At 36.9% G+C, this 24,511-nt stretch overlaps 1 protein-coding gene and 1 long non-coding RNA gene across 2 annotated transcripts in view; one reads left to right on the forward strand and one right to left on the reverse strand.

Annotated features, from left to right (window-relative positions):
• The first annotated feature begins 496 nt into the window (after positions 1-496).
• LOC122005758 (small ubiquitin-related modifier 1) overlaps positions 497-24,511 on the forward strand; it is a 29,773-nt gene continuing 5,758 nt past the window's right edge. Inside the window, exon 1 of the mRNA XM_042560947.1 lies at positions 497-649. Within this exon, the coding sequence (XP_042416881.1) occupies positions 578-649 (72 nt within the window). The 5' untranslated portion in view covers positions 497-577. The remainder of the gene's footprint in view (positions 650-24,511) is intronic.
• On the reverse strand, positions 23,956-24,354 carry LOC122005760. Its single transcript, XR_006118510.1, has 2 exons — positions 24,283-24,354; positions 23,956-24,081 (listed from the first exon to the last, which is right to left on the reverse strand). It is a non-coding gene; the product is annotated as an uncharacterized LOC122005760 (long non-coding RNA).

Consider the following 24,511-nt stretch of genomic DNA (forward strand, 5'->3'; position numbering starts at 1 on the left):
TATTTAATTGTTTATTTATAGAATATTTATATTTGTTTTATAATCGTAACAACACATGAAAATTTGTGATGTATGTGTATATATATATGATCAATATTGTTTTTAAAAATTTATGATCATCAATTTTACTATAAAATTTTATTATTGATAGTAACTATATACATAATTTCTATTAGATTGAACAATTCAAGTATAACGAAAGAGAGTAAATAGACGATGCTCATAATTTCTATTTTCTATTGGATCAAGTGATCCGGCTAGTAAATTTATTCATTTTAATTATTTTTTAAGAGATCGAGACTATTTAGAAACTTTTTATAAAATAGGGGAAATGATAATAATCAATTTTAGATTTTTTTTAACAGTTGCCCTAATAAATTTGTAAGTGTAAAATATGCATTAGTTCTAATAATATTCTTTAAAAGTAAAAGGATTTTTCATCATCATAATTTTATCATTTATTCCGAAAATAACAATACTGCGAAAAAGTCATCATCGTGAATTACTAAATACCTCAGTCTTGGACAAGATCAACCCTAGAAAACCGCCTGATCGGAGAGAACCAGAGGAAAGAGCCATGTCGGGACAGGAGGAGGAGAAGAAGCCGGCCGATCAGGGCGCCCACATCAATCTTAAGGTCAAGGGACAGGTTCGATTTTTTCTCACTACTACTCCATCACTGATTCTTCGTGTCGTAGGGTTTGGATCTATTGTCCTCTTTGTTCTTTCATGTAAAAGCTCTTTTTTTTTATTTTTCCACTGCGGGTAAGGGTATAATCCTAGATCGATGGTTTTGGCTCAATTCCCTCTCTTTTATGAATGTTTTGCATTTTAGAGTTAGCATTTTTGTTCCTCTTTTTTTTTTTTTGAGCTTGATCGAGATAATTTGGAAAATAGTGGTTTTATTGACCTTTCTTTAGTTGGATTCATGTTTACTAAAACGAAGTCGAGTAGATTACCAGATACTTTGGATTTGATAAAGGGTGAAAGTATTTGCATTCTTCTTCAGCTAATTGGCCAACATATCATTTTCTTACCAAAACGGAAATAACACCTAAGCTCAATCATATTTATATTGCCTACAGAACTCGTCAAGCAAAATATTGGATGCATGAAACGAAATAATTGTGTTATACCTGTAATAAATATAGTATACTATACATGCATTCGCAGTCTCATAAATTGTTAGCATCTGAGAGATGTCCTGGATGTAGTATTTCCCTTCTCTTAATTTATAAGTAGAATTGCTAGTTTACTCACACTTGTTTCTTTCCTGCTTCCTTGTATTCAAGATATGTATAAACAAGGTTGATTATCCCAGAGTAATACAATCAGCATCTTGTTGTTTTACATGGTATCGAAGTTGTCTCTTTTTTGCTCCTTAGTCAGAAACACTATTTTTGGCACTGCAGTCACATCCTTCCATTTTGACATCGTCTTCCTTCCATTTCTTCTCCTGCAAGTCGCTTCACCGAGCACAAGGCCAAGTCCCACCCCTCTACTAGATCAGTCTCAAACTGCAGCTAGCCAACCTCTCCAACTATGACCATTCCTCCATGCCGATGAAGCCACCCAAACTTCTGCAGCTGTCTACATTTGCAATGCTGAGATATACTGTTTGTCACCATATCTCTAGCTGCCACCAAATCTCCCCTTCCTCCACTCATATCTTAAATCATGTACCAAAGACACCATGCAAAGCAAACTTCAATACTCATACCAACTACGAGTCCTATCGTTGTTAGGTGTTTAGTTCTGCTTAGTGCATCGGTTAATGCTGCTGTCCTCTTTTATCTTTTCCTGTCCCCTCTTCCTCCAGATCTTGTCACTACAACCTTTTTTTCTGTTGGAACAGTGCAACCTTTTTCTCTAGATGTTGCAACTGCAGAACTGCATCATCAAATGTGACCTTCTCTTTGATGTGATTCCACAACTAAGATCTGGTCTTCCTCATCTTCCTTTCTCCTTGCAAACCTTCTTTAGTCATTATTTCCATCACATGCAATCTGTGTTGGCCATCACCTATTGCATCCCACCAAATTCTCCTTCTCTAGATGCAACGGAATCAGAATCTTATTAAGATGGAGAGGATTCTCTTATTTGGGTGCTCATCTCTTGAGTATGAGAGATCATGGCATGCATTGATCTTCATCGTTGTTTTGGTCCTCTCAATGCATGTGCAAAGTCTGTGAACTGATTGAAGAAAACTAGAATGCCCTCACTTTGGTCTTTGGTATACCAAATTTGGCTGCAATTTATACCCCTCAAATTAATTAATTTCAATGGTGAGGTCTCTTATGATACACTAGTTAATCAAAATTGTTTAGATGTTGTTTGCTATTGTCTCCATCTTACCAGCTATGTTATCATTCCTTGCCTCAAATTGAACTATCACTTGTTATCAATGGCATTATTTGATTTTATGTTTGTCCTCCTATTATCCTATGGAATTGTGAATATCATCCTATAGCTCAATGGGTTGACTGATATGACATTAGGTGTTAATATGAAAATCCTTATATTGGCGGGTGTATTGTAGATATCTCTTCATTCTAAGTTTGTGTAAATCATCCTTTGGGCTAGATGTGCTGTCTGATTAGACTTCAATTATCCAGAAACATTTGTGATGACAGATCATCGATCATCTTTGATCATGTGCAATACAAACTGAAGATGCTTGCATCACCTTCAATTTAAATGATCGGTGAGGGTGGAGTCATTAGTTGCGGTATATTTTAGGACATTTTATTGCCCCTAACTTATACCTATAACCACTAGAATTACATTTTCAAGGTATAATTTCATTTGCAGGCAACCAAATGACATAATCACTTTGAACCAGTGTTCAAAATATCACCCTAGGCGGCCGCCTAGGCGTTGTGTGGCGGCAGGCCACGCTGGAAGCCAGCGAGGCGGAAGACCTAGGCGGCTGGGCCGCCTAGGCGGTCCTCGGCGGGCTTCGGCGGCCATCGCGGGCTTCGGCGAGCTCGGCGGGCCTAGGTATTTTAGGCATAGTTTAGGTATTTACCGAGGCGCTTTGTTTCTTTCATCGCCGACTCTTCGTCTTCTCTGATCGCGGCGGAAGCTTCTTTGATCGCGGTGTGCTTCCGGTAAGTTTTTATTTTTTGTTTCTGTTAATTTATTTTTTTTGTTTCTCGATTCGTCGTCGCTTCAACTCTTCGGCAACGCCGGACGCATCGCAGGGCGTTAGACGCCGCGCCGGATGTGCGGTACATCTCCGGCGAAGTCCGACATTGCTTCGAGCAACGCCGGTAGCAACGCCGGTAGCGTCGCAACGCCGGTAGCGTCGTGATGCTTCTGGTAGCGTCACATTTTTTTTAGATTTAATAAATTAAAATAATTCCTAATTGGGATAATTTTCAATAATAGGGTTCATAAGCTTAATTAAATTATGATCCCAATTAAATATATTTAAAATTTAAATTTTTTATAATAAATATTATTAATTTATATAAAACAAATTTAAATATATAAAATTATATATAAAATTCTAATAAACATAATTACTTTACATAATCAGATTTAAATATATAAATAATATATATATATATTTTTTAAATAAATAATATTAAATATTAATTTAGATAACAGATTTAAAAAATTATAATTAATATTATCATTTATCAGATTTAAAAATATAAAAAATATTTAAAATTTTAAAAAATATAATACATATTATTAATTTATATAAATCATATTTATAAATTTTATATATTATTAATTTATATTAATCAGATTTATAAATATTAAAATTATATTAAAATTTTAAAAATTCTAATAAATATTATTAATTTGTATAAATCAGTTTTAAAAATATGAAAATTAAATTACAATTTTAAAAATTCCAATAAATATTATTAATTTATAATTTTATATATAAAACAGATTTAAAAATATAAAAAATATATTTAAAATATATTTTTTTAAACAAATATCTAATAAATTTTATTAATTAGGTTAAGATATATAAAAAAATATTCTCAGACTTGTTAATGATTTAATGTTATATTTCATTATTTTGTATTGTATGGTATAATTACATTTTATTATCATGTTATGTTTTGTTATATATAATTTTTTCAGATTATCTGTTATCAATGGCAAGCAATCCATCTTCGACAGCATCTGTCACTCAACCCGAATCCGGGATTCTTAGAAGAAAGTCAAATGACATCGGATGGGAGTTTGGGATATTGATTGATCCTAAGAATCTTGACAAAATTAAATGCAAGTTATGTAGAAAAACAATATCAGGGGGAGTGTATAGGATAAAGGAGCACATTGGAAATATACCTGGAAATGTATCTGGTTGTCGAAAAGCATCTCAAGAAGACAAAAATAAGTGCAAACAAGCTATTTTAGAAGGGAGGAACAGAAAGAAGAACAAAATAATGGAAGAACAAAGTTGTAGAGCAGAGGTGACTATTTCTCTAGACGAAGAAGAAGGTCTTGAAATTGAAGGGATGGATGGAATTAAAAAACTTCTTCCACTTGGCCTCATGGATAGATATGCATCGGCAATTGCTCCAGAAAATGCAGGCTCCAGTGGAAGTAAAGTGCTTCGTTAAAAAAATATAAATTAGGCTATTTTCAAAGAGAGAACTCAACAAGTTCAACAATATGTTGGGAGATGGGTTTATGAAAATGGAATCTCATTCAATGCTGTTGATAATGATAGCTTCAAGCAACTAATGGAGGCAGTGGGTCAATTTGGACTAGGATTCAAGCCTCAAACTCAATATCAACTTAGGGAGCCACTATTGAAAGCCAAAGTTGAAAGAACAAAACAATTGCTGAAGAAACATGAAGAAGAATGGGCAAAGAATGGATGATCGATCATGACAGATGCATGGAATGATAGAAAAAGAAGAAGCATCTTAAATTTGTGTGTTAATTGCAAGGAGGGTACTACATTTTTAGAGTTTAAGGAGTCTTCAGAAGAGGCGCATACAGATGAACTTATTTTTGAGTATGTTGACAAGTGTGTTGAACAAGTAGGAGCTCAGAATATTGTTCAGATTGTAACAGACAATGCCACCAACAATATGACTGTAGCTAAATTGATGAGAGAAAAGCGACCTGAGATTTTTTGGAGTTCATGTGCAACTCACACGGTTAATCTCATGCTTGAAAGTATTGATAAACTTTCATGATATGAAAAGGTTATTGAGCAATCCAAGTCTTTTACCATTTTCATCTATGCTCACCATAAGACTTTGTCATTGATGAGAAGTTTCACGAAGAAGAGAGACATAGTCCGACCAGGAGTTACTAGATTTGCATCAAATTTCCTCACATTAGAAAGTTTGATTGTAAAAAAAGCTAGTTTAAGGGCCATGTTTACAAGTGATATGTGGGAGAATTGTAAATGGTCAAAAACAAACAAAGGAAAATTAGCTTACTCTACAGTGATGAGCATGAGTTTTTGGAATGGTGTGACACTTTGTTTGAAAATATTTGCTCCTTTGGTAAGAGTTCTTCGATTGGTAAATGGAGATAGAAAGCCATCGATGGGGTTTCTATATGGTGAGCTTCTTCAAGCTAAAGGAGATATTAAGGTGGCTCTGAACAACGTGGAATCAAATTATCAGCCTATCATAGCCATTATTGAGTCAAAAATGAAGGATAGACTTGATACATCATTTGCATACCACGGTTTTTTTGTTGAATCCTTATTTTTACTATAAAGATAGTTCTATTGCTCTTTACGAGGAGGTCGTGACGGGGATTTTTGAATGCATGGAAACTTTGTATGCCAATGAGTTAGATCTACAAGATACAATTATTAACAAAGAATTTTCAAAATATAGAGATAAGACTGGGTTATTTGGAAAAACATTGACAACAAAAGCATGCGAAAAAAATGATGATACATTTGATCCATGTGTATGGTGGAGTACATACGGTGCTCACACACCTGACTTGCTATGGGTGACATTGAGGATACTTTCATTAACTACAAGTTCATCTGGGTGTGAAAGAAATTGGAGTGCATTTGAAGAAGTAAGTTTTAAACTTTCAGTCTTTAATTAAATTAGCTATAATTTTTAACGTCTATACTCTATATTCATGTACTAACTATAATATTTACTTTCTCTGTTTTTTTTAGATTCATATAAAGAAAAGAAATAGGTTGGATGCCAACAGGTTGAACAATTTAGTATTTGGCCAATTTAATGCTAGATTGTTGAACAAACAAAAAAGAGAAAAAGAAAGAAATGTCGATGTCCTTCTTGCAAAAGATGCTTCAAATGCACAAGGTTGGATTGTGGATGGTGGGGAAGATGATGAAGTTGAACTAGGTTCCGGGCTCACTTGGCAAATGGTTGATGAAGCAAGTGGAGTAGATGAAAATCTACAACTCCGAAGAAGCTCTAGAGTGAGAGAACTTCATGCAGATGATTTTGCATCCGAAGAAGAAGAGGAGGATCACAATAATGATATTGAGTTTGTGTCCGATGAAGAACAACTTATTGAAAATTATAGAGAAGAAGAATTAGAATAAATATGAGTCTATGAGATATTATTAGTTGTGTAATTTTGAACTCATTTTGTTAAGACATGATTTATGTTATTCAACAATTATATTTTGCTTAGTGGTTACTGGTTCACAATACATTGTAATCTTGAATTGAACTATTGCTACTATTTTCTAATGTTTTCCACCACTAAAGTTGTTTTAGCTTATAGCAAGGTTTTAAAATTCGAGTTGGATATATGTTCTCTGTTTACTACATGATTATGATAACTTACTGTATGTTTTACTATTCAACTGTTTCTTTTACTCGTATTTACTGAGTCTAATATATTTTCTTTGCACAAAACTATTAGTTTTCTTTTATAGTTTTTCATTTTTTGTATTGGAAAGTATGCATTTATTTCAGCGTACATAGTTAGATCTCCATTGCTATGAAATTGTTTAAGACAACATTTAGATTTGCATATGACATTATCCACAGTCCACATGAAACAAGGGATATCGAGGAATCCGTCTAACGACGCCTAGTCCCAGCCTAGGCGGCCTAGGCGCTGGTCTGTCGCCCGACTAGCATCTAGCGAATTTTAAAACCTTTCTTTGAACATTTCCGGACCTACTTTACCAATTGAAGATAAGAAAGCACGGACACCTCATAATATATTACATGCAACCCTAGGAGCTTGTAAGTTAATGTCCTCTTGGGATAAAGCCATAGGGCTAGCTTACGTCGCCATTAGGTTTATCAAGATACAAGACCTTTCTGATTCTTGCAATCTGTAATCTGAACCTATCACATTCCTATCAACTATCTGATGAAAACAGAATTTCTTGTAAAGACAGATTCTTCAACTGTTATATAAGATATGAAAAATGGTAAAGATTTGCTAAATTACATTTCTTTTTGCAATTATCTCAGACAACAACTAAAACAGATACAAGATTTGCTTTTCTTTCCATTTAAGACATTCACCATCATCATCAAGCCATATTACTTCAACCATTTGGAGTTTGCTTTTGTATTTTACACAATGTTGTATTATTAGTTGTTGGTGCTGAAAACACTAAGCTAATCAAACATATATTTTGATATTGACAAATGCTCAAAGTTTTAGGGTTATTGTGATTTAACAAGCTTACCTGAGCATGCAAGCAGGTCCTAGTTGAGGCTAGACAAAGAAGTTCAGGTTAGGAGGATTGGGCATGAAGTCTTGGTTAAGGAGATTGGGCACGAAGTCTTAGTCGAGTGGACTAGGCAGAAGTCTTGGCTGATCGAGAACATCGGGCAGAAACTTTGGGAGTCGCAAACACTAGGCGGAAGTCTAGGTTGGTCGAGGATCGGACGTCTAATAGGAAGTCTCGAAGTCAAGATTGGATGTTGAGCAAAAGTTCAAACAGCTCAGGAGGACTGAATGTTTGGCAAAAGGTAAATTCTCTTAAGAGAAGTAGGTAAGAACATGTTCCTCATTGAGGGAGCGTCGATTCGACCTAAGATTTTAGCGAAATCCAAAGTCAGAATTGGATAGTCCTGACCGTCCAAATCATAATATTATGCATGCTTTTCTGAAATCAAAGTTGGAAGTTGGCTAGAAAAGGTACTTCTAGGCGCCTGGGAAGGATCTAAGTGCACGGATTCCAGGCGCCTCGAAGATGCTCCAGGCGCTCGGACCAAGATAAACTTTGGCGGATAGAGTTTTGCCGAGGAGACGCCACATCAACTTGATGGGGTGGCCGAGGCTGCTTCAGCCGCCCAGACATGGCTATAAAAAAAAGGTTCGACCAACAACTTGAACACATCATTTCAAGCAACTTTCATATTTGTGCGTTGTTCCGAAAAGTTCTCCATTGCATCGCCGCCTAAGCTTCTTCTAAATCGTCGGTATAATTGTTGCTTTTAATTGTACGTTCAATTATAAATTATTTGTAATCATTCGAGTGATTATTATTAGATTGCCCAATGAAAGCACATAACGAGTGCGGGCCTTAGAGTAGAAATCGTCAAAGATTTTGAACCAAGTAAAAATCAAAAGTGTTAGTGATTGTTTTTCTTACTGTATTTTCGCTGCGTTCTCTTGTATTTTAAAAACAAGTGAAAAAGCGATTCATGCTATTCACCCTCCTCTAGCGTACTTTTTGATCCTTAATTGATATCAGATTGGGGTCACTATGAATTGGTGTAACCACCTTTTCGAGCATTTTTTTTTTCCAGTTTTTCATAATTAATCAGAATCGGTGTAATCACTCCTTCTGATATTTTTTTTTATTCGAGAATTTCTTCGGTGCTCGAAATTGGTACAACACCACTCGTGTATTTTTTTCCCTTCTTCCCACACTACTAATCCATGACCAAATTTTGACATCATTTTCTTGTTTGTTTTCTTTTCTGAGATATTCTTTCCTACATGACCCATCAAGAAGGTTACAGTACTGCTCGCCCGTCTCTTTTCTCCGGCGAGAACTTCGACTATTGGAAGGGTCAAATGAAGTACTACTTGAAAACATAGTGGAAATATAGATTATAATCCAAACTAGATTCACATTCCCCACTGAATACGGAGTGCCCATCTCTTATGACAAGTGGGACGCACCATCAAAGAAATAGATCGAGCTCGATGTCAAGGCAACTCAGACTCTCTAATGCGGCCTAACCAAAGAAGAAATGAATCGGGTTGGTCCTTTCAATAGCGCCAAGGATCTATAGGAGAAGTTGATCGAGCTACACGAAGAATCCTGCGACATGAAGATAAGTAAGCGTGGTTTATATTTAAATAAACTGTATAATATCAAAATGTAGGATGGAGAATCAGCCAGCAACTTCACGCTAGAATTTAAGATATTCTCAATGGATTACACAAAATCAGATAACAAGTTAAAAACCGAGACATAATCCGGTATGCTTTAAAAGTATTTCCGAGAAATATTTTGTGGGTATTTATGGTAGATGTTTATAAAGTTTCAAGGGATCTTTTAAAGGTTAAGTTAGACGAACTTTTTTCAGAATTTGAATTGCATGAACAGTCCAACGCTACTTCGTCCAAGAAAGGAATTGCCTTGCTTGCAGAAAAAATTAAGTCAAAAGAACCAAAGCACAAGTCTTGATTCCAGCTCGAGTCCGAAGATGAGTTAGATTTCCAAGACGACGAGATCACTACTGAGCTTGTCACGCCCCCAGAAGAGTTCGTATCGATAAAATTTCGACAGCATCTCTCCTGTTCCGGTGACAATATGAAGCATAAGTACATATAACCACAGACATACTCATCAGCAGTATACAACAACCTGGATAAATAACACAACCACGCAGTTTTAATAGCAGCCCACACGGCTGAAACATAACACAGCGAAAATCTTAAATAAGGAACATAAAACAACAGAACAACTAACTGCGAGCCGGCTCGGTTTGACACAATATTAACAAACCAAATACAAGATACCACAACCGATACTCCAAATAATAGAATACACAAATATAAGAACAAGTACAAAATCAAAATACAAATAGCGTAAGGAATACCAAAATCATAAGATCGTTCTCGAATGTGACGTGGGACTGTATAGATACATAAACGAGTAGCTCAAAGATTGAGTGGAAGTATCAAACGCGAGAAAAATACGAGTGGAGTCAAGGTAAATACAGGAACTATCCGAAAATATAGCTCATGCACTAAGATCAATGTACTAAAGAGATAAAGCAAGAGGTACCCGTCTTATGTGTAGATCGCGCTGAAACTATCCTTACGTCGAAATACTAGTCTCGAACTAAAGTCCTGCATCACATGATATACAGATTCAGCTAGTTACATAGGAATTAAATAGCTAAATCAAATCCCCAAACCTATTTAGGGTAATCCTAATCGAAATCCGATCATTGATTAACCACTTAAACTAGAGTTAAACTAGTTTAACCCTAGTTAATGATTAATTCCAACTAATATCAATTCCTTGATTAATCCATGTAGCAATAGATTTACCAACAAGCCAACTCAACATGAATCCAACGTACCTAATTAAATTAGGGTTTACAACTATGGCATACCTAAAAAAATCTCATCCAAGTCCAAGGTGACCGCTGGTGAAACATGACTAGAGGAATTCACTACCGAAACAGGATCGTCGGAATTTGTGGATAACTAGCGAATAATCCTTGAGTGCTACAAAATCCAGACAAACATCATATCTCCACATCCCAAACAAAATATGCAATCAAACCATACCAATCCAACACTGAGCAAGACTTACAGTAAACTAGATCCAAGATCCCTCAGAAAGAAATTTGGATGCTGCGATGGCAGTGAGCCAGGGCAAGGTTAGGGCAACGATTGCTTGATCTATTGGCACAGCACAAGCAGAGGAACAAAGCAGTGATTCGTGAGTTGGTTGTTGGACTCGACACCAAGCAAGATCATCCGAGAGAGATCGATGACGAACAACACAGCACTGGAGGTGGTGCACTGAGCTTAGGTAGTTGCGATGCTAACAGCTGGTCTGCTCCGGCGAAGAGATGACTCGGCACTATGATGGGAAATGGAATAGCAAGAGCTTGACAGACCTGTGTCGGTGATGAAATGGGTTGCAGCGTACCATGGCAAAGAGGGGATGGAGCCGATGACCTCTAATGGTAGCGACTCCGCCCAAATCCACAAGTGTGCGACCTTGCTGCCCTCCCTGGTGATCACTCCTCCCTTCCGACATCTTCGACATAGGGCTATGGATGGCGTCTGATTGGAATCGGCAATGACAATGAGAAGTCAAGAAGAAAGGGATTGGATCTAGGGCACGACCTCGACAACGAAGGGAGCTCTGTAGCTCTTGCGACAGCCGCCAGTGTCGTGGATTGGTCCCGCGAGGTTGTGCCGCACGAGAGAGGATGATACCTCCCTGCTCTTGGTTGAAGGCAGCCCGTGCAAGGGAGGGAAACTCCGAGAGCTCAGCGGCAGATCCATCTTCGGCGATCGAAGGTTAGGAGGAGTTGACATTTACGGCGGTTCGAGCGAGAGGGGAGGAAAGAAGAATCGGATGGGGAAATTAAGGAACTTAGGTTTTTTTTTCAATAACACTTAAATACTTAGGTTTAAGTTAATTAAATCTAAGTAAATTCCTCAATCAACTCCTAACTAAAATAGGTATTTCAAACAGGCTTTCTCATGGTCCATTAATTGATCCCCTCAAAATTGTCATACGAGCTCTGAAAAATTTTCAGAAAATTTCTAAAAACTTCAAAAAAAATCCAATAAGATTATTTGCCAATTAACCTTATTATTTAATTATTATTTGGGCACCGTATTTTACATTCTCCCCCACTAATAAAAATTTGATCCCTAAATTTACCGTTCAACTCAGGGATCTTTATCCAAGAATAACCACCAAACAACAAACCCATATACCACTCTATCCAAGTATCATGAACATATCTCCAATCATGACAACCCACCTCTAAGTGAATAGTGACTTTGTGGGTTATGCGCTCACTCTGCTTCCGCTACTCCCACACTTCTATCTAGACAACTGTGGGTAATTCAACTGCCTCCAAAATCCATAACCCACACTATCAGCAAAACCTCTAATATCTGTATAGTGCTCTCAAACTACCCGTCAGTCTGAGGGTGGAAAGCTGTACTAAATCGAGACTCCCTATCCATGGTCCGCTATAAAATCTGTAGTACTGTGATGTGAATCACAGATCTCCATCCGATACAATACTAAGAGATATATTATCCAGTCAGGTAATCTCTCTAAAGTAAAATTCTGCTACTCGATCCAAAGAATCCATCCTACAGATCGATAGAAAGGGAACAAATCTAGTCAACCAAACAATGATTGCCCAAAACATCGGATCCTCTCCGTGTCTTGGGTAATCCCACAACAAAAATTCATCATAACATGCGCTCACTCCAATCCAGTATCCGAATCTACTGAAATAATCCTGCTAGCCACTGATGTTCAGCCTTCACATGCTGACACACTAGACATCAAGCTACAAAATCCGTGATGTCTTTCTTTCTGTTGTTCCACCCGTAGGAACTTTTCAAGACTCACTATATCTGGTATCACCCGCATGTATCGTAAATCTGGGTCGATGTGCTTCCTGAAGTAACTCCTCCTGAACCGGATCTAACTCAGGAATACACATAATTTCTCACAAAATAATGAATCCCGTATAAAAGATGTCACCACATTTTCAACATGAAAATGGTAGCTACTAATTCCAGATCATGAGTCGGAAAATTTTTCTTATGATCTTTCAATTGTCCAGAAAAATATGGTACTACTCAACCATGCTGCTCCAGAATTGCACCTAACCCCTAGTACGATACTTCTGTATAGAGTATAAATCCCTTTACATAAGAAGGTGAAACTAAAGCAGTGCAGTTATCAACTTTTCGTTTCAACTCATGAAACTGGTCCCAAATGCATATGCCCAGGAAAATTCCACACTCTTCCTAGACGACTCAAGTCAACGACACAACAACGCTAGAGAAACCCTCGACCAATCTCTAGTAATACCTAGCCAGACGAAGGAAGTTGTAAGTCTCCTGTACAGACTTCAACTACTCCCAATTGGTAACAGCTTTTATCTTCTGTGGATCCACTAATATACCCCTGCTAAAGATAATATATCCCAAACAATCCATAGAAGACAATCGAAATGCGCATAACCGAACTCCGCGTAAAGATGTTCCCGTCAAACATCTCCGGAACTATGCGAAGAGGGTGCTCGTGATCCATCTCGGATCAGGAATATATCACAATATTGTCAATGAAGATAATATCAACTGATCCAAATATCCTAAGAATACTAAATTCATCGAGTCTATGACAATATCTAGTGCAATGTCAAGGACTCCTAATGTCCGTACAACAAGCATAACCAAAATCAGATCATTGACAATAAGTCTGTAATCGGCTCACCAACTAAAATCACCAATTTGAAATCATCCACAACACCAATCAAACCTAATAGTTTCCTGTACCATGATAGAGAAGAGGAATGCATCCATCCTTCAACACCCATTGCAAATAAACTTCAATATATCCACTATGGTTCAACATTGCACGTCATGTTATTCCACTACGGGAACTATATCTAGTGGGAAAATCCATTCACGTATATCTTTAGTGAGACAGACCAGTTATGTACTCACCTATCTAATTTCCCACTGATCCGCTCTCATCATGAGCTACAATCAAAATGTAGAATTATATCACCATCTTACCAATAGTGTAACACAACTGAAATCCAAGGGCGTCCTTTGATTTCCTGGTCGATGCCCAACAACTCTTCAAATGGTAGAGATACGATCAATCCATGAGATATGAGTATACAAAACCCTACTAATCATATCCAAAAATATCCAAAGAGTACGTCTAATCTCATCTATTCTGATACTCAAAAATCCACCGTAAGGGAATCATGATCTAAAGTCCAAAGGGTTACTCAACCTCCTGACTAAAAGTCTACCCATCAAGAAAGTATCTCCACAACTCTCATAGTCGTGCCATAAATATCCTCCGTCCCATGTCGACAAAAGGTCGAACACCCTGATCCGACTTATAGACTTCAAGACTTTCAGTAAATGATTAGGTGATCAAGATCTTGAGCTACTTATAAAGATAATGATTGTTGAGACGACTAACCATTATCTTGTAACCTATACTACGATTGCTCCACCTGAGGTTCAGTAACCTTTAGTGACGAGCAATGAACACAAGGGTAGAGGAACACCCTCAACAAGTAGCTAATCGACATAACTGTTAATGGTCACTCTGCTCCTCGAAGGTTATCATCTGACATTTCCATTCGGTGATGGTAGAACCTCGTAGGTGTTAGGCAACTAACACCACATACTCTGCATCACTACAGATCATATATCAATATGTACCATCGAGGATATCTACCCATATCCAATCAGTCCATGGTTTAGGATCTCTCATGGAAAAGCGCTAGACAAGTCAATTGATAATCACGTTATAAACCATTACGCTTCCAAGGAAGTAGAGAAGTACTCTCTCAAAACACCTCAAAATAATCACCGAGATGTTTTGTTCTCAGAAATCGTCTTCTGTATCTTCCTTTACATGATGTCTGGTCATGTAAAGGATACGCAGCCAACATTATCTGTTCCGCATCAGTACAAGTCATGCATCTGAATATACTTACCAATTGATACACCTATATAATAAATGTATCACGTAAGTGTTAAGCAGCTAGCTCTATACTTTTCCACATCAGTGGGGGCATCTATCCAAATGTACCCTCTAGGTCATCCTAACAGGTACATACAGTCCATGGTCAAAACCCCTATGAAATAGGATGCATCGATCCTCTACAGACTAGTCAAGCCAACAATGATATGCGGCTAACTCAGTCAATTCTACGTCTATACAAATCATGAACTCAAATGTGCCTTTTAGGTTATCTAACCGAACACAAGTAACCCAAATGTCAGAATCTTCATGAAATAGAGTAAGTCAGTCTCCTACTGACTGAACTACTGATCGAGCTAATAACATAAGAATGGATCAGTCCTCTAACCAAGTCAACAAAGGTAAATCGAACCTCTACAGGCTGAAGCAAGTAGGATAAATCAATCCTCTACTAAGCAAGTCAACAAGGGTACATCGATCCTCTACTAACTGAAGCAACAAGAGTAGATTAATACTCTACTAAGCAAGTCAATCAGGGTAAATCGGTCATCTACTAACCGAAGCAATAAGAGTAACTTGGTCCTCTATTGACCAAACTGCCAAATATAAATTGGTCCTCTGCTGACCGAACCAACACGAGTAATTTGATACTCAACTGACAAGCCAACATGATATTCAGCAGATACTATCCACTACTAAGCTAGTGATAACAGAAACTAATAATACTGGTGGTATGGTAAAAGAAATCCCATGAGACTGTAATCCTTAATCTCTAGTAGGGTCAACCGTGATCAGTGATTAACCCAACACATGTAATGTATGCTACAAAATAACTAGACAGGTACTAACAAAAGAGTACTAATACTGGACATAACTATCAGAACAACTATGCATGTACTAACAGAAATGTATGATAACGATATGCAAACATACCTCCTATAGCTTGGACTGTATAGATACATAAACGAGTAGCTCAAAGATTGAGTGGAAATATCAAACGCGGGAAAAATATGAGTGGAGTCAAGGTAAATACAGGAACTATCCGAAAATATAGCTCATGCACTAAGATCAATGTACTAAAGAGATAAAGCAAGAAGTACCCGCCTTATGTGTAGATCGCGCTGAAACTATCCTTACGTCGAAATACTAGTCTCGAACTAAAGTCCTGCATCACATGATATACAGATTCAGCTAGTTACATAGGAATTAAATAGTTAAATCAAATCCCCAAACCTATTTAGGGTAATCCTAATTGAAATCCGATCATTGATTAACCACTTAAACTAGAGTTAAACTAGTAACTCTAGTTTAACCCTAGTTAATGATTAATTCCAACTAATATCAATTCCTTGATTAATCCATGTAGCAATAGATTTACCAACAAGCCAACTCAACATGAATCCAACATACCAAATTAAATTAGGGTTTACAACTATGGCATACCTCAAAAAATCTCATCCAAGTCCAAGGTGACCGCTGGTGAAACATGACTAGAGGAATTCACTACCGAAACAGGATCGTCGGAATTTGTGGATAACTAGCGAATAATCCTTGAGTGCTCCAAAATCCAGACAAACATCATATCTCCACATCCCAAACAAAATATGCAATCAAACCATACCAATCCAACACCGAGCAAGACGTACACTAAACTAGATCCAAGATCCCTCATAAAGAAATCTGGATGCTGAGATGGCAGTGAGCCAGGGCAAGGTTAGGGCAACGATTGCTTAATCTATTGGCACAGCACAAGCAGAGGAACAAAGCAGTGATTCGTGAGTTGGTTGCTGGACTCGACACCAAGCAAGATCATCCGAGAGAGATCGATGACGAACAACACAGCACTGGAGGTGGTGCACCGAGCTTAGGTAGCAGCGACGCTAACAGCTGGTCTGCTCTAGCGAAGGGATGACTCGGCACTGGTGCTCACGGTGATGATGATGATGGGAAATGGAACAACAAGAGCTCGACAGACCTGTGTCGGCGATGAAATAGGTTACAGCTTACCGTCGCAAAGAGGGGATGGAGCCGATGACCTCTAATGGTAGCGACTCTGCCCAAATCCGCAAGTGTGCGGCCTTGCTGCCCTCCCTAGTGATCACTCCTCCCTTCGGGCATCTTTGACATAGGGCTGTGTGGATGGCGTCTGATTGGAATCGGCGATGACAGTGAGAAGTCGAGAAGAAAGGGATTGGATCTAGGGCACGACTTCGACAACGGAGGGAGCTCTATAACTCTTGCGATAGTCGCCAATGTCGCCGACTGGTCCCGCGAGGTTGTGCCGCATGAGAGAGGATGATACCTCCCTGCTCTTGGTCGAAGGGCTAACAAATTGTAGGTGAAAAATCAAAGAAAGGTTATTCACCCCCCCTCTAGCCATACTCATGGTCCTATCACTCAGGTGTAGTGTTAAATATACAAGAGTTCGCGTTATAGGGTTCGACTGTAATGTATTAACAATGACTGCTATTTTTCTATGAGAACTTGGGTGTAGTGTTAAATAGGCAAGAGTTCTTACAACATATGTTGGATAAGAATACATATAATAGGAAAATTAATAATTTAAGATTTGGAACATGAAACATAGGAACCTTTACTGGTAAATCAATAGAGGTAGTAGATACGATGATATGAGAAAAATTAATATTTTGTGTGTATAAGAGATAAAATGGGTAGGCGAGAAGGCAAAACTGATAAAGAACTCAGGTTTTAAGTTATAGTACATAGGAAAGAGTAAGACAAAAAATAGAGTGAGTATTATTATAGATAGTTTGTTAAAAGATAAAGTTGTAGGAGTAGTTAGAAAAGAGGATAGAATTATAACCCTTAAGATAATAGTGACGAAAGAAATTATGAATATAATTAGGGCATATGCACTGCAAGTAGGATTAGATGAAGTTATCAAATTAAAGATTTTGAGATGACTTAAATGAAATATTACAAAACATTCTGCTAAATGAAATGATTTTAATAGGAGACGATCTAAATGGGCATGTTAGAGTGAAAAATGAGGAATATGAGGGTACATGGGGTTATGAGTTTGGAACGAGAAATGAGGAAGAAAAAATTATATTAAATTTTGCGATAACATATAACCTTATATTAGCTAATACGTTTTTTAAGAAAAGAGAACACTTAGTCATGTTTGGGAATAATAAATTGCAAATTGACGTTCTTATGGTTAGGAAGAAGGATAGAAAGATTTGTAAAGATTTCAAGGTCATCCCTGGAGAAAGCTTAACTACTTAACATAGGTTAATAGCAGTGGATATACGCCTCAAATATAATATCAATAGAAATAAAATATATATAACTCCTAAAATTAAATGGTGGAAGTTAAAGGATGAGAAGCAAAATATATTTAAGGAGAAGGTAAGAGTACAAGAATTAGGTGAAATATACGGTGATTCTAATACTACATGAGATAAGATGGTATCAAAGTTGACAATAATAGCTAAGAGTATACTCGGTGAGTTAAAGCGACATGCACCACTAAATAAAGAATCCTGGTGGTGGAATGAGAAAGTACACAAGAAGTAAAGGAAAAACGAATAGCTTATAAGGAATTATATATTTGTAAGAACGAGGAAAATTTAAAAAATATATAATAGCCAAGAAAAAAGATAAAAAAAGTAGTGAATGAAGTAAAATGAAACTTTTGAATGATTTTATCAAAAATTGGATATAAAAGAAGGGAAAAGAGACATTTATAGAATAACTAAAGTGAGAGAAAGGAAGACAAGAGATCTTATCCAAATAAAATATATTAAAGATAAATATAATAGGGTACTAGTAAACGACGAAAAAAATAAAAGAACGGTGGAAGATATATTTTCATCAACTTTTAATGAAGGTTTAGATGACCATAACTTAGATAATTTAAGTAGGTCAAATGAGCATAGAAATTTAAATTTTTATCGTAGAATTCAAACTTCAGAGTAGAACAAGCTTTAAATGAGATGTATAATGAAAAAGCCGTTGGACTAGATGATATTCTGATAGATGTATAGAAGTGCATAGGGAAATAAGGTATTGAATGACTTACAAAATTATTTAACATGATATTGAAAAAAAAATACCTAATAAATAGAGGATAAGTATTCTAGTTTCCTTATATAAGAATAAAAAGACATACAAAATTATACAAACTATAGGGGTATTAACATGACATTATTTTCTTTTCCTTTTTATAAATATTTTCTGTAGTTCTCGTTTTGCATTTACCTTGCATTTTTTATATTTTTATTCATGTAAAATCCTTTCTACACTGATTTTTGTTTCCAATTTCTACGTTCTACTTTTCTGCAATTTAATTTCTGCATTTTTCAATTTTTGCAAATTTGGATTTGAATTTAGTCTTGTTCTTGTATGCAAAGATCTAACCCTGTATGAGAATTATTGCCCCTTGGTCCTGAAATTGATAGAACCTTTCGGAGAAGAAGAAATATATAGAAGCAACAAGAAGAACAAGCAACATTTTAAATGACAAACAAACCTTTTAAGTATTATGCAGTACCTTATGCTCGAGGACTCCGGTCTAGCATCATCAGACCATCTATCGAAGCTAATAATTTTGAGATAAAACCTGCGTTAATAACTATGGTACAACAACATTAGTTTGGGGGAGGACCACACGAGAATCCTAACCAACACTTATAGGTTTTCTATGAAATCTATGAGATAATGAAGATGAATGGAGTACTAGCCAAAGCAATCAGATTACAACTATTTGGCTTTTTTTTCAGGGATAGGGCAAAACAATGACTCACATCTTTACCAGCAAGCAGTATTACATCTTGGGAATAGTGTGAGCGACTATTTCTTAATAAGTTCTACCCACCTAGTAAAGCAACACATATGAGGAATTTCATTGCGAGCTTTCTGACATTGAATCTCTATATGAAGCGTGGGATAGATTTAAAAATATGCTCATATCATGCTCTCACTATGATTTAGAAAAATGGTTAGTGATCCACATATTCTATAATGAGATCAATTATCATACGAAGGTATCACTCTGCAGCTGGAGGAGCACTCATGAACTAGAATCTCGACGAAGCCGAAGAAATAATAGAAAATGTGGCTCTTAACCATCATCAGAGGGCATTAGAAAAAAACGGAAGCTCTTTTCCTATAAATCCGATTATGGTGTCCGGAAAATATGAGGCTGATGCAATATGTCTTTTGTCAGCAAAAATGGATGCCTTAACAAAGAAGTTTGAGTTTATGGGGACCAACACGATGAACGCAATTATAGGAGTATGTCAATCATGTGGAAGCACATAACATGCCCAGGAAACTTGGCCACTTGGGGCTATCATTGCTCAAATAGCTCAAATTAAGCAGTGTGATGCTATTGACAATTTCAACATGCGGCATAATAATCCATATTCCAATACGTATAATCCGAGTTGGAGGAACTATCCCAACTTCTCCTATAAAAACAATTAAGATCAAGGGCAACTCATTGGCAACGTCAAAGTTATCAACCGGGGCAACAAACAAGCTATCCATCATAACAAGCACCAAACTATCAACAATCCAGAACAGTTAAATTGCTTGACGAGATTTTAGCTGCACAATCAGAGATGAAGAATGACATCAAGCAATAAACTCAAAGGATCGAAAATTCTGAAAAGCACTTGAAAATTCTTGATAGTTGGGTGGCATAGATAATTTCATCATCCTTGAGAGCACCGGGGAATTTTCTAGAAAATTGGACGTAAATCATGTGAAGTATTGTAACAGAATTGAACTTCGGAGCAGACGAACCTTGAGAGATCCCTAAATGACTATTCCCAACAAAGAAATTGACACTCTTGGAAAACCCTCTCCTTCATCTCACTTAAGTGACACACAAGAAGAGGAGAGTATAGATAAGGTTGAAGAGCTTCCTCCACCAGTTACTCAAAGTCAAGTAATTCCTTTTCCCTAAAGATTAACCAATATCAAAAAGGATGAAGAATTTAGTAAATTTATGGAAAAAGTTCAAAAATTCTACATGGAAGTCCCTTTAATTGATGCTCTGAACTAAATGCTAAATACTAAATTTCTGAAAGAGATTATGTCCACCAGAAGGAAGAAGGAAGACTATGGCACTAATTGAGGAGTGCAACACTTTATTTCTGAATACCATACCCCCAAAGCTTCAAGATCAGGGAGTTTCTTGATTCTTTGCAAGATAGTAACCACAATCATTGATAACGTTTTTTATGATTTGGGGGCAAGTGTTAGTCTCATTTCTTTTTCAATTTGTAATAAGTCAAGTCTCAAAAGCTTTAAGCTGACTATTATTGGCACTAAAACTCACAGACCGTTTATACATATACCCAATGGGTATCATTGAAGATGTGCCAATGGAGGTGGGGGCTACATTATCCCACTGACTTTATCGTGTTAGATATAGAAGAGGATCCAAAGATCCCAATAATTATGGGGAGGTCATTCCTCGCCACTGGAGGAACTTTGATTGATATGAAAAATCATAAACTGTTTTTAGTGATAGGCGAGGAAATACTAGACTTTGATTTATCTAAATATTCTAATCATGCTTCTTTTCTTAAAAACTTTTGTAGCAGGTTGGATGAATTCTAGCAAGACACATATGTTTTACCCTCATGAGTGACCACGAGTCCGGCAAATAAAGGAGGCCCCCACTAAAAAATGAAAAATATATTTGTCCAGCGAGAACAAAGATGAAGGAAGAATAAGAAATACAAACCTTCAGAGGGAAAAGTCGTTCCTCTATAGATTTAACTTTGACTTGATCTAAGACGGGGTTGAGCTTTATTCATTTTGGGTGATGCTAAATAAAATTGAATTTATTCATTTTGGACGATGCTAAATACAAACCTTTAGTAGAGGAGAAAGCGACGGGGTAGTTCGGAAAGTGAAACTTTATTCATTTTGGACGATGCTAAATAAAGTTGACTTTAATATTAGGTTCTATTTTCTGCAAACACTTGTAGAGTCCGAGAAGACAACTTCGGAATCAATTGTTTTTGGTGGGATGATAACCCAGATTGCTTTAAATTTGGATTGCGAACTTGATGGTTTGGAAGTTACTCATAGTAATTACAAAATCGATATTGATACATGCTTTGTCATGAGAAGAATGATTTGTCTGTATGAGAACAGTTTTGCTGTTCTTAAGAGGGATGTATTTTCATTACCTTTATCGCCACCCCGCCAATTGGGTGATTATTGACATGACTCCCGAATTTGTCTCCATTCCTTTAGAGTATCATGAACCCTCGTCGTCTAGACACCTGCAGCCGTCCGGACACCCGTAATCGGTTATGCGTTCTTTTGCCTATGACGGGTTCCTCCAGATTCGATTTCTTAGATTTTCGTACTTCTTTGGATCCGCTTCATATGAAGCAAAGTGCTCAGCAACAAATGTTGGAGGGTCACTTCAAATTATCTGATGATCAATTCCATGAGGTACGTGATCATTTCCAGTTTATGAGGAACTTCTATGGCCAGGTGGTTGATTTTATCCTTGACTATGACATTGATCAGGAGAAGATAGGAGAAGATGAAATATTTTAAACGTTACATGGACATAACTAGACAACATGTGGTTACTTTTTCCAGTACCATGGGTATATTGGCCATTTGCTTGAAATGCCTAGATTCCCTCCTGGACCTACTCGACATAGAGATTTGCCTCACTCCTACCCTTCCCCATCTCCTCGAGGCCTTGCATACCCTTCTCCATCTTCGTATTGATTTCATCGGGACGATGAAAGATTTAAGTTTGGGGAGTTATACATAGTGTTATTTTCCCTTACATTATAGTTCATTTTAGTTGCATTTTGCTTGTCTTCAGACTAGTTTTTACTTGTGTGTAGTTTTTCTTTAGTTTTCTTCTTGCGGGTTGTTTTTGTGGGATTTTGAGAATATCAATCTTCACCTTGCTGTTGACTTGCCCAATAGCAAAATTGTTAGTACGTTTATTTATTGATTCATGTTGTTGTGAGATATAGTGCTAGTATGTTTGATGAACTTCTTTTTTCTCTCTAGTAGCGCGAATTAAGTATTGTATTATAATGAGATAAATTTAAGTGTTGGCTTAATCTTAAGGATCTTATTTTCAATTTGCTTAAGTTTAAACAGTAGATAACTCTAGAATAGTCATGATTCATCCAATTTGTTTAGTACCTGAGTTTCCATGGTAATTTCTTAGACTACATCTCGGTTACTGGATGATGCTCGTATCATATAAGTTTGTTTAGAAAAATCAAAATATCCCTACATTTGTTAGTGCTACATCTAAAGCATCAAAAAAATTTTGTGATAAATTTAAGTGTTGCACATTGCAATCACTTTAAGGAAAAAAATAAGAGATATAAAAAACAGTTTCGCAAGTGGAAACTAGCAAATTACCCCTTTGAGACCGATTTATGTTACTGGAAAATAAATGTTATATTTCTCTTGATTTCGGTACACTTTTGAGATCTTGGGTAGACTAAGAAATATGAACCAAGTGCAGCAGGTAAGTGTCTATCATTGGAACGCAAGAATTCATTTAGATAACGATTTGAGTATGATTAGGGATTGAAACTTGAAGAGCTTAGGTTGCTTATTGTACTGTGCATGAAAACTTATGTTTAGGCCAGACTTAGGTTACTCTACGTTCATGCTCATTAATGAAACTAGTTGATAGAGTTGGATTTATACACTAGAGATTATGATGTATTATATGAGCACATGAATCTAGATTGCGGCATTTTGTATGAGGACAAGCAAAGGTTCAAGTCTGGAGTGTGATGTGCATAGATTATATATACTTTTATGCATGTTTTCACGCACATTCACTTGCTTTCTTTGTATATGTTCTATGCAATTTTAGTCTTCTTTATCATATTTTCAGCATAATTATTCTCTTTGTTGGAGGTCTGTTATTTGTTCACTTTTCTGTTGACAGGATGTATTTTCGGAATGAAAATGATGTTAAGACGTGGTTTGGAGAGATTAAAGAAGAGCAGAGCCTAGCCGTGTGTTTCCACATAGCCGTGGTTCCACACCATGGGCATGTAGACCACGACCGTGCCACTCCACTAGAGCGCAAGCAAGTCCAGGTCGGGTGGTTTCACACGACCATGTCAGATTTCCAGAGTCGAAGCAGAGTCGGGCCGTGCCTTTGTGCCGAACATTCAGAGCTAAATCAAGGTGTGACCGTGCCAATTAACACGACCGTGCCATTCCACCCAAATGACTTCACACTCAAAAGGCATGGTCGTGACACGGGTCGTGCTCATTGCCGTGCCTTGTTCTATAAAAGGGGAGTTCTTTTCCTTTTCAAGAGGAGAAAGGTTCTCCCTCTTGGGAGATTCATCTTAGTCCAGATCTATATCCTTTTTTCTGCCCCAATTGAAGATCTGAAGTTGTATTCGTCGTCTCTTACGACTCTGGAAGCTTAGATTGGATCCGAAGACCTCTCGTCGTTTTGCCGTGCTCATTGCCGTGCCTTGTTCTATAAAAGGGGAGTTCTTTTCCTTTTCAAGAGGAGAAAGGTTCTCCCTCTTGGGAGATTCATCTTAGTCCAGATCTATATCCTTTTTTCTGCCCCAATTGAAGATCTGAAGTTGTATTCGTCGTCTCTTACGACTCTGGAAGCTTAGATTGGATCCGAAGACCTCTCGTCGTTTTGGATAAGCTTTTCTCCCACTTTTCTTTAAATTGAGTTTTAAGCTTGTAATTTCAATATCTTTGGATTCTTCTCCTCTTGTCATGGAGTAGATCTCTTTATTTTAGGATTAAGGGAGTAGTTGTGATGTGTGATTAATGCATACTCATTGAATTTGTCAATTTCCTATTCATATGACATGTTTATGCCTTATATTCATTTGATCTTATGTGTGTGGT

The sequence above is a fragment of the Zingiber officinale genome, chromosome 7B (genome assembly GCF_018446385.1).
Source record: "Zingiber officinale cultivar Zhangliang chromosome 7B, Zo_v1.1, whole genome shotgun sequence".
Taxonomy (NCBI): domain Eukaryota; kingdom Viridiplantae; phylum Streptophyta; class Magnoliopsida; order Zingiberales; family Zingiberaceae; genus Zingiber; species Zingiber officinale.